This window comes from Coenobita brevimanus, chromosome 20 (assembly GCF_032717465.1).
Source record: "Coenobita brevimanus isolate Jiangsu-jjx chromosome 20, ASM3271746v2, whole genome shotgun sequence".
NCBI lineage: Eukaryota > Metazoa > Arthropoda > Malacostraca > Decapoda > Coenobitidae > Coenobita > Coenobita brevimanus.
The window spans coordinates 17,296,476-17,308,827 of NC_136973.1; the positions used below are offsets into that span (position 1 = coordinate 17,296,476).

At 41.9% G+C, this 12,352-nt stretch overlaps 1 protein-coding gene across 1 annotated transcript in view; it reads right to left on the minus strand.

Annotated features, from left to right (window-relative positions):
• Positions 1–12,352, minus strand: part of LOC145391920 (putative neural-cadherin 2) — a 441,690-nt gene that overhangs the window by 5,739 nt on the left and 423,599 nt on the right. The window contains 2 exon segments of the mRNA XM_080266411.1: positions 9,753–9,942; positions 11,173–11,512. Coding sequence (XP_080122537.1) covers positions 9,753–9,942; positions 11,173–11,512 — 530 coding nt within the window.

Sequence of the window (12,352 nt, forward strand, 5' to 3'; positions counted from 1 at the left end):
CTGCCATTAGGTGTCAAGTTCTATTCTTCTATACCTTCACTGATCTTACTATAACACTTTCACCTTAACTTGACCCAGATTTTCGTCCTTTTTGCAGCTAATTTCACGTAGCTTAATGGCAGAGTAAGCTTACATCATTTCGATATCACTTCTTCGTGACTAGAGCCAAATTCGTTAATTTATTCTTACAACTCAGCATTCAAAATGGAGAAGTGGCAATTTTAGGCCAGGTTAGAGTAAAAAGGTTATAGTTATGTGTTTCCTATACCCAGAGCTGTCAAGAGGGATATTGAATGAACCAGTTATAGACATTTGGCATTTGTATAATGTTACGGAACAGAGAAAGATAATGTACACTTTAAGTGAGAATACTAAAAATCACTACTGTCCCGTAAAGTTCCAGGTTCAAAACAAAAGAGTTAGGTAAAATTACAAGTTAAAGTTTAATGCTCAAACTAACAACAAAACATTCAGGACTCATAAGGATAATGTAATGGCAAAAAAACAGGTTAAATATATGGTTAACTGCAATAGCCTCTATTAACACGAAATTAGCAAGAGTAAATTTATCTAAGTCAGCCCTGATACAATGAAAATACCAGATAATACTCAGTGAATGCAAGATATATTATTACAGATACAAAATATTATTAATAATGGCTGACACCTAAAATACTTTGCCACCTAAAATACATCAATCACAAAAACCTTACTAGGCCTAAGAATTAACACCTTATGCTATACAGTACAAGAAAAAATGCAATAACACTTATACTCAAATTACACAGCTGCTAGATGACTGGAGACTTCCTGAGCACTCACAATAATAACAACTGTACAGGGAAGGACAGAGATGTGAACAAAATGAGGAGTAGATCTAAGTGGCAATTAATGCAGAGACTGAGCTCATTATATAGGTGCCGGCAGAGCTTGATACAACATGTAAGGAGGACGCGCAAATGAAGCCAGAGGGGACAAAGAGTTGACACTCCTGCTCTGAACAACAGAAAGAACGACTTACTCTACTATAAGGGAGGAGGGGGGGAGTGAGGTAGAACACGCTCGTGATCAAACATGCAGCACACTGTAGGTTAAAATTACACAAAGGATGATGAAATCATAGGCTATGTAACACCTCCCCACAAAGAAAAAGAAATTTACAAAGGAAATTTCTTATTACTCTAAAACAATCTGTCTAAAGTCTAGATAAGCAATCTGCAATAACATTTTCTTTCCCCTTGACATGTTGTATGTCTAATGAATACTGAAGAAGTAGACTCCATCTTGTCAATCTCTGATTTTTATCTTTAAACTTACCAAGGAATTTCAGTGGGTTATGATCGGTATAAATGACTATGGGGTCAAAACCAGAATACAAATAAAATGAAAAATGCTGTAAACCCAAAATCAAGGCCAAAAGCTCTTTCTCAATAGTTGAGTAGTTCTTTTGAGGTGGAATCAACTTCTTACTGTAATAAGATACAGGGTGTTCAATACCCTGATCATCCTCTTGCAGCAAAACAGCCCCAGCTCCTGTATCACTTGCATCAACAGCCATCTTAAAAGGCTTAGCAAAATTTGGAGTAGCGAGCACTGGCTGACTTAATAGGATAGCTTTAAGTTTGCTGAAAGAGGATTCACAGTCATCGGTCCAGACAAATTTAACTTCCTTTTTCAGTAGGTCTGTAAGTGGTGATACAAGAATTGAAAAGTTAAGAACAAATCTCCTGTAATAACCTACCATTCCCAAAAATCTTTGTAGCTCTTTCCTACTTTTAGGTCTGGGAAGATCACTTATAACCTGAACCTTAGCTCCTGGTGGTGCAACATGTCCATCACCAATTACGTACCCAAGGTACTGAACTTTAGCTTGACCAAACTCACACTTTGATAAATTAGCTACAAGATTAGCATGAACTAAACGCTCAAGAAATTTACTGGCATGGCATAGGTGATCTTTCCAGTTGTCACTGAAGATTAATACATCATCAATATAAACAACACACCCTGCCAAACCCTCTGTTACAACATTCATGAGCTTCTGAAATGTGGCTGGTGCATTCTTCATACCATATGGCATTACAGAACATGCAAAAGTCTTTCCTAGTGTTACAAAACATGAGATCTCCCTAGTACGTTCAGTCATAGGTACTTGCCAGTATCCCTTTAACAAATCAAACTTACTTATGTACCTAGCCTTTCCGATCTTGTCTATGCAATCTTCCACACGAGGGAGAGGGTAAGTGTCTGTTTTGGTTATCTGATTAACACGTCTGTAGTCAATGCAAAGCCGCTGTGACCCCCCTGGCTTAGGGACCAGAGTGACAGGAGAACTCCACTCGCTCTGACAGGGCTCAATCATCTTGTGGTCCAACAGGTAGCCAAGCTCCTTCTGGATGAGAGGAACTTGCACTGGGTTCACACGGTAAGGAGGCAGTTTAATTGGCTTTGCGTCTCCAACATCGACATCATGCATCAACACAGTAGTTCTTCCTGGAGTGGCTCGGAACACTTGTGGGTACTCCTGCAGTAATGCCGAAAACTCCTGCCTTTCCTCGGGAGGTAGATGAGAAAGCTTAGTCTGGAGATCATTCATGATATCAGGATTCTTCCCCAAACTATCAATCAGGCTCATGCTGCATGGGAGAACTTCACTTGCAGACTCGGGTGGAACAGCTGCAATGCAGACTGGGTTATTTTCGTCCCGCCTGTGATATGACTTTAGCATGTTGATGTGACAAAGTTGCTTGTTCTTTCTACGATCTGGTGTGGCGATGACATAGTTGACATCACTGAGTTACTTCTCCACGAAATAAGGACCACTAAACTTGGCTTGAAGAGGTTGCCCATGAACCGGTAGCAGAATCAAAACCTGATCTCCTGGCTGAAAGTGGCGTAACCTGGACTTCTTATCATACCAAGTCTTCATCTTCTCCTGAGCAGCTCCTAAATTCTCTCAGGCCAGTTATAAAGCAGTGGACAGCCGTTCTTTGAACTTCATCACATACTCCAGCAGGTTGACGTCATCTTCCTCCGACAGCCAGCATTCCTTGAGTAGCTTAAGGGGTCCTCTTACTTCATGGCCAAACAGTAGTTCAAAGGGTGAGAAGCCCAGTGATTCATTTGGAAATTCTCTTGCAGCAAATACAACGAATGGAAGACCTTTATCCCAGTCTTTCTGATGTTCCAAACAGTATTTCTTGAGCATCGATTTGAGTGTTTGATATCTCTCCAACGCTCCTTGGGTCTGGGGAGGGTAAGCTGAAGACGTGATCTGGGTGATGCCCAACTCTTTCAGAGACTGCTTGAAAACATTTGACATGAAATTACTTCCCCGGTCTGACTGTACCTCCTTGGGCAGACCAAACTTAGTGAAGAACCCTAGCATTTCCTTAACCACGTTCTTTGCTGAGATATTTCTAAGTGGAATGGCTTCAGGATAACGAGTAGCCATATCAATCAGGGTCAACACATAAGAAAATCCTGAAGAAGTCTTAGGAAGAGGGCCCACAATATCCACCAACACACGGGTGAAAGGCGCCTCAAAAGGAGGAATGGGAACTAGAGGTGCAACCTTTTCGGTCTGATTACACTTCCCCACAACTTGACAGGTGTGACAAGACTTACAATACCAGGAAACATCCCTGAAGATACCTGGCCAGTAGAAGTGTTTCAAAATGCGTGCCACAGTCTTCCTCACTCCAAGGTGTCCTGCCAAACTGGAATCATGAGCCACTCTAATGATATCCTGCCTACAAACACGAGGGATGACAACTTGATGTACAACCTCCCATTCACAGTCGGCTGATGCTGTTGGGGGTCTCCACTTCCTCATAAGTACTCCTGACTGTATATAATAACAAGTAGAAGCACCGGCTGACTCTTCCTCACTGCAAGCAGAGTTAGCTAGACCTTTCAACTCAGGGTCAGCAACCTGCAACTCAACCAACTCTTGACGAGACAAATTATCAACACTACGGGGTACTGCCTCATCTGGTGAGTGGTCCAAATTAGCAAGAAAAGTGTCAGCTAGGATAACATCATCATCATCATTATCCTCTAAATCACCAGTAACTTTAGACTTAGCCCTAGTGACAGCACATGCAGGGAACACATCAGGGACATCACAATCCTGGGCCGCAGCCACTGGCTCACTAGACAACTGAGGAGCTGGACACACTTGACTTCCACCAATATCATTTCCAAGTAAGAAAGTTACACCTGACATTGGGAGTGTCTCAACCAACCCAACCATAACGGAACCATTAACAAAACCAGACTCTAAATTCACTCTGCACAGAGGGACAGAGAAGTAATTATTCCCTACACCTTGTAAGATTACAGTTTCATCAGAGGAATTAACATTAGAGCCTAGAACACTGGTCAGCATAAGGGATTGGCAAGCACCTGTATCACGATATATTTTAACTGATTTCCTGTCATTACTGTCCAGAGGACTGACAAAACCATCAGACAGGAAATTAGCACATGAACTCTTCAGAATGTCACCCACGTTACTGCTCAAAAGAGGAGCTCCATCATGAGAATTTAATTTACCCCTCAAAGGAGGTTCAGTTAACTCAGTTAAAGAATTCTGGGAACTCTCAAGGGTGGACACTAGACCAATTGACTGAATATTTAAAGACTTCTTTGTGTTCACATCACGCTGTCTCCTGAAACATTTCTCCGAAGTATGACCAAGCTTACTACAATAAGTACATTTACTTTTCTGAAATCTAGAGGTGAAGCTGGTATTTACTTCCTGAGAAACATCATCTTTATTCTCTTTCCTGTTACCTGTACTCTGAGTAGAGGCAACGTACTTACTCTCAGCTTTCCTTTTTTCTCTAGAATATCTCTCGTGAGTGAGAACATATTCATCAGATAGAACTGCAGCATCAGACAAATTATCTATTCTTCTCTCATCAAGACATAGGCTTACATCATTATTAATACACCTTTTGAAGTCCTCCAGCAAAATCATCTGCTTAAATTTGTCAAAATCAGAATCCACATTCTTAGAATTTAACCACTGCTCTAACAGATCTTTGATTTTTGCATACTCAACATGGGATTGCTTATCTTGCTTGTAAGTTGTCCTAAATTTTATTCTATAGGCTTCAGGAACAAACTCATAGGCCTTAAGAATCAAGCTATTAACTACATCATAATTATCACATTGATCCTGAGGCAAAGATGCATAAGTTACTTAAGCTTTACCGGTGAGAACAGTTTGAAGGAGTACTGGCCAATGCTCTTTGGGCCAATTAAAACCTGTTGCTACCCTCTCAAACAACTGAAAATACTTTTGTTAAATCAGATTCATTAAAAGGAGGGACAAGTTTAACATTTTTAGCCACATCAAAATCATCAGAGCTAGATGATCCAGTTCCACCTTGTTTCATGCGATACTCATGGTCTGCCTGAATCCTAGCAAGTTCAATTTGTGCCTGAGCCTCCTGAATACGAGCATTTGCCTAAAATTCAGCCTCCTTAGCACGAGCCTCCTGCAGGGCTAGCTGTAACTTAGCTAATTCAATCTGCGTTTGCTCATTTGGAGGAGTTACATTAAACAAGCTTTCATTAATCATGTCAACAATTTGATCTTTAGAATGATGAGAGCGAACAGCAATTCCCAATTGTTGAGCGACAAGCTTAAGTTCATTCTTTGTTCTGTTTTCTACATCACACACTGTTTGCACATTTGACAAAAAATCTTTGGCTTCATCAAGTGTAGTAATAGTAGACATCATGAATAAATCACAGTCAGGAAATATCAAGCAATATCCTTATGATAATATCCTGAATATCTTGATAAGAGGTCGCCAAATTTATGTTACGGAACAGAGAAAGATAATGTACACTTTAAGTGAGAATACTAAAAATCACTACTGTCCCGTAAAGTTCCAGGTTCAAAACAAAAGAGTTAGGTAAAATTACAAGTTAAAGTTTAATGCTCAAACTAACAACAAAACATTCAGGACTCATAAGGATAATGTAATGGCAAAAAACAGGTTAAATATATGGTTAACTGCAATAGCCTCTATTAACACGAAATTAGCAAGAGTAAATTTATCTACGTCAGCCCTGATAAAATGAAAATACCAGATAATACTCAGTGAATGCAAGATATATTATTACAGATACAAAATATTATTAATAATGGCTGACACCTAAAATACTTTGTCACCTAAAATACATCAATCACAAAAACCTTACTAGGCCTAAGAATTAACACCTTATGCTATACAGTACAAGAAAAAATGCAATAACACTTATACTCAAATTACACAGCTGCTAGATGACTGGAGACTTCCTGAGCACTCACAATAATGACAACTGTACAGGGAAGGACAGAGATGTGAACAAAATGAGGAGTAGATCTAAGTGGCAATTAATGCAGAGACTAAGCTCATCATATAGGGGCCGGCAGAGCTTGATACAACTTGTAAGAAGGACGCGCAAATGAAGCCAGAGGGGACAAAGAGTTGACACTCCTGCTCTGAACAACAGAAAGAACGACTTACTCTACTATAAGGGAGGAGGGGGGGAGTGAGGTAGAACACGCTCGTGATCAAACATGCAGCACACTGTACGTTAGAATTACACAAAGGATGATGAAATCATAGGCTATGTAACAATAATTATCATAGTTTGCTAGTGTGACCCCTGGCGGACGCGGATGTGAACCTAAGAAAATAATCGTATAAGGTTAGTACATTGACTGTGCTGATGTTTTTTTGTAATGAAAAAATGTAAAGAAATAAGATATTCGTTGGCTCAAACATACAGAAATGACAAAGCTTAGATGGATGTATAGTACGACCTTGAATGCGATGCCTGGGGGAACTAGGACTGCGACTGATGAGCTGAGAGGAAGGATGGGAAGGAAGTGTATTGGTGTTGTGATAAGGAGGAGTAGATTGAGATGGTTTGGGCATGTGGAGATGATGGAGTATGACAGTTGGGTGCGTAAGGTGAGAAGTGTGAACGCTGGGGGTAGAGATGCAAGAAGCAGACCGTAAAAGACCTGGGACGAAGTCATAGAGTATGACTTCAGGGATAAGGGACTGCAGGGAGGTTGCCGGAGATGAGCAGCGTGGAGAGCCGCCATTAGATGACCAAGGCGGAAGCATGCAAGCATGTTGGAATCTTTATAAACGATACGATATAAACGATAGGGTAATGAAATGCGTTGTAATGTGTTAAGCAGCATTTCCATGACGGCTAAGATGGTTGCGTGAGAGACGTATTTTGTTCAGGGGGGTCAACGTATTCATGATGATGTTAAGTGTATGTCACGACTGGTACAAATACATTAACGTGTGGTACAGTGAACAGAAGATATATATATATATATATATATATATATATATATCACACCTGGGGTACGATGGATGTAAAAATGCGCGAGTTCTGTAGACACACATGAATCTGTTTACCTAGTGCCTTATAAAACACTGTACCAGAATGTGTAGTTTTATACGATTTCGAGTCCTATAAATTACAAAGGCTAATATTTGCATTACTAATCACAGGGTGTTCTGTATTTCACAACCCTTCGTCCATGTTTCTGAATGGTACGTCCGGTAGGAGGTACGATACTTTTTGTGTTGACTGTACATGCACATAAATATCACTGTACCTGCTTTTTACAGCCCCTTTCCCTGCTGATCACCACACTTGTAGCTAAAATGTTTGCACTACTGACGTAGAAGTTATTGGTGTGATTGTTCCACGTCCGTTGGATTCCTGGTGCGGACAGCCGGCATCACTCCAATCAGGTGTCCATCCATCCTTTGCACAGTAGGTTGATAAGTAAAACCAGTACCTTATGGGTCATCAAGGGGAGATAAATGTGTTAAGCTGGGTAATGCAGTGGCCTTGTGTCCCACGATAATGGGTGAACAACCAGCCACAGGCTCAAAGGCCTAAGTTACGAAAAAACATCGCGACTAAGCACTTTATGGCGCCTGCCTCTAACGTTACCTGATCTATAGAGAGTCTCAGAGCAGCCAACCACTGATTTACGTAAGTCTTTAGTCCTATTTCTCTCTCTCTCTCTCTCTCTCTCTCTCTTAAAAGGCATAAAAAAGGCGTTTTCGGAGAAGGAAGGTGGAGGATGGAAAATTTCCCTTTCTCAAATCAGATACCCATAGCAATTCTCTTCTTTAATGGTGGGTGTGTTTTTGATGAACTATTTTAACTGATAGATCTAAGGGCACCGTGTTAGGTCAAGGTCAACTCAAATGCTCAGATGAATTGCATCCATTGTGCCACCTCCCCACGCCTTCCCCTGTGCTACACGGGCATCTGGTAGCGCTCATGACTGGAATGTCACACTGCCATATTGCAGAACTTCTGCCTGTCAGAATTTCTTTCTTCCCCGAACTGTATCTCTTTGGAACTCTTTCCCCAGAGTGGTTTCCCCCCAAACTTCAACCTACTGCTGTTCAAGTCCAACTGTTACAGATTTTGTTGTGAATGGAGGGCACCTGTAATCTGGTGTATGGATTATTTTTTATTTAATTTATTTTTTCTTCTGTTCTGTTTCTGTATTAAAAAAAAAAAAAAAAAAGCAGCCTTGATCCTGTCTGGATCAAATTTACGACAGGGTTGAGGGTCAGCCAAGGACGGAGTCATTACAGTTTGAGAATTAGTCTCAGGTTAAGTTCACAGGTTCGGCCTTTAGACTGACTGTCATTAGTCCGACATGCTTTGGTGAGAAATTTGGATTCAGAGAAGTTTGATATAGACTTGAGTGTGGAAAGTGTGACCTCCGGGATAAAAGACTGAATAGGGAAGCTGCCTGAGATCGAACAGCATGGACAGCCGCCATTAGGTGGCCAAAGCCGTCGCATGCAAGCACGCTGGAGCCTTTATAAACGATTCGATATGATACGATACGATAGGGTCCTCCATTCACCACCAGAATTAAACTAAATGATTAAAAATATCGTTTGGTGGTGACCTGATTAGAGTGAAGGAGACGTCATCGAGGTGGAACATTAAGCAGTAGGTACAGTCTAAGACACAACCATCTTCCCAGTTCCGTCTAAAGAAAATGTACACCCGGCGAAATACAAAGGCCATGTGGAGAGGATGGAGAGTGAGAGACTGACGAGGAGAGTGTATGTGAGTGAGGTGGAGGGGGAAAGAGGGAGGGGGAGGCAAAGGATAAGATGGAGGGATGGAGTGGAGAGGTATATGAGAGAGGGTGTGTGAGCTGGGAGCAGAGCAGTAAAATGGCGCGGGACAGGGGGATGTGGAGGCGATTTGTTTGTGGCCACATCGTATGGGATTAAGGCGTCTGGCAATAGATAGATAAGTAATACAATGAAAACCCTACCTCTACTAGTGCGTGTTTCAAATGGTTCGATTTTTCCCCTGTATATTCGTCAAACTTTGGGAAGATAGTTGTCTAAAATTGTCCACTCACGAGCCATAGCCCCTGCTCACCCTCCACACCCCCACTAACTGGAGGGAGGTGGTACAATCACACCGTATGAAGTTTTGTCGCTGCGTGGAAAAACTTTGAACTCCCAGGAACTACCAATACGGACGTGCACGGCCCTCTGCCTTATGTACGTGACGTCATTTGAACCTGGGTCATCCCTACAACGTACATGCTGCCGTGTTTAGTGATGGGGGAGAAAGTGAATAAAAACTATTGCTCACGAGTACACCTAAACCATCTTGAAAAATCATATTGAAACGCCCAGAGAGAGAGAGAGAGAGAGAATTAGTCTCACCTGCAAGTCGCCTGCCTCCAGGTGTTGCGGCAGGTGAGGGGTGGGCGGCAGGTGGTGTTGGAACAAGGGTGGAGTGAAGAGCAGCCGGTGTCCAAGCCTTGTACTGTTGTCAGCCGCCCCCACCCACTGCTGTTGGCGGCAGGGGACAGGGGCAGGGGCCTTCCCGACACGCGTAGGTCGTCTATGCAGGCTGGCAGGGGAGAAGATAGGGGTCCTTAGTCTTGTCAGGTAAGTAAGCTCCCTAACACCTCTTCCTTTGCCATTTATTTCTGGATATGGCTGGTTACTATCCTTTTGCACGTTATCTATGCAGAGTATGATGATGCTGGAAGGATTTATGCATCACAGGAGAGGATATTAAGGTGTAAACAAGTTACATCGTTGAATAAAACGTGTTAGGGAGCTTCCTCAACCAAGAAGAACGCAGTGGATACCAGCAATAACTGTTGTAAACTTGATGGCAAAAATTCGTCTGTTTCACATCATCAACTTCTTTATATCCTTTTGGGCCCGTAATATCATTGGTTAAGGAAGATCCCTAACACTTCTTCCTAAGCTTTTTATTTTGCTTATTACATCTTTCCGTCCTCTTCGGTGTTACTTAAACTGTTCTAATATCACCATACACTGCATAAATAACGTTCACCTGGATGTCAACCAACCGTATCCAAAAAAAAGTCGGTGAGGAAGAGGTGTTAGAGAGCTTCCTCATCTGCTTACCTGACGAGGATACGAAAACAGGTGCCAGCATTCACCTTTGTCTTAAATTCTACACCTACACTTTACTTAATATTCCACCTCTTGCATCTCTCACTTTTCTAGCTAATATTCCTAAACTGATCGAGGTTTGTTATGTTGTTTTCGGTATGATGATATGATATTACCATCAGCTGTCTAACAACTACTATACCCTGCATTAATATCACAGTATTAAAATGAACATAGGTTTTATTATTTACACAGACTCGTAGGACTCTCTATCAGGTGAGCAAAATCACTGCAGCAGATGAGGGAGTTAAGTCAGAGTTAATAATAATGAAACAGTTCTTCCACCTTAATCTTGTCCAGATTTTCGTCTTTATGGGGCATATTTCACGTAGTTCAGAGTCAGAGGCAGAGCTATGGCTCTACCTCCTCCAGCACTTCTTTGTGATCAGCAAAATATTCTTGTGTTAATCTGTTCTTACAACCCAGCAATTTAGATGGGACGATGGCAATTTTAGGCCATGTTAGAGTGCAAATAGTATAGTTGTCTTTAACCTGAATGAGTTAATGAGTACCTGAAGTCACTTTCAGGCTCTTATGACTCTTACCTGTAACTATATTAAATTACCTGGTGTTAACTGTAATAAAATTCTAAAATACTTCTCAACATGTGAGTCAATTGTATGTGGACCAAAGTATAACTCGCCACCCTTACCCTCCTTTAGGTCCTGATGAACAGCCACCAGACTCTGCCTCACGAACTCTGCCACTCCTCCCACCACCACCCCGTCCTCCCTGTCCACCTCTAGTCGCGCTGGTGGACCTTTTAATTTAGGAAGAAGGCCACCGAGACTTGGAACAGACAAAAGGGATGGGAGACTCTCGTTCCGTCGCCACCCATCTCCATCGTCGGCGGATATGATAAGGTTGTGTCCATGGCGGCTGAGATAGAGAGTATGCCAGAGCCCATCAGCCAGTGGGAAGCCGTCCAGACACACTTCAGTCCCTGATGATTCGCTGTGGGTCAGGGTAGCACAGGCAACACCTCCTCTTAGCTGCCAGGAAAAACAGAGATGACTGTACTGTGATGAAATATTTGAGCTACTGAATAACATACGAATAGATTGAGATGATCTGGGCATGTTGAGAGGATGGGGGATAACAATTGGATGCGGAAAGTGAGAAGTGTGAACGTCGGGAGTAGGGTTGCAAGAGGCAGACCGAGAAAAAGCCTTGGACGAGGTCATAAAGTGAGACCTCAAGGATCAAGGACTGAATATTGAAACTGCCAGAGATCGAGCAGAGTGGAGAGCTGCCACTGGGTGACCAAGGCCGATGCATGCAAACATGTTGGAGCCTTTACAGACGATACGACTATTAATAAAACATAAATTAACATCACAACCTTACTTCCCACTAAAAAACAGGGTGGGTAGAATGTACGAAGTGGCTTGTCTAGCGTGGCCTGGCAGAGGGATTAGTCATCTATTCACTCATCAACCTATTCATTCATCAGCCATTCATCATTCATTATCCAACCAATTCCTTTATTTCCTAATAGTCCCGTACTTGAGTGTTCATATCTCATAAAATATATGTAATCTCACCCCTTTGATTTCTCGTCGTTAAGGTAGCTCCCTAACATCTCTCCCTAAACGATTTATTTTGCTTAATACACCTGGCTGCCCTCTTCTGTGTTACTTAAATCATTCTAATATCACCATACTCTGCAGAAATAACGTACAAAATAATACTAGCCAGCCGCATCCAAAAATAAATTGGTAAGGAAGAGGTGATAGGGAGCTTCCTGAGCTGCCGAGAATGGAGCCCTAATCTTATACATCAAATTACACACTGATTCTGAATTTCGGATTGTGTAAGAATCAAACAAATGC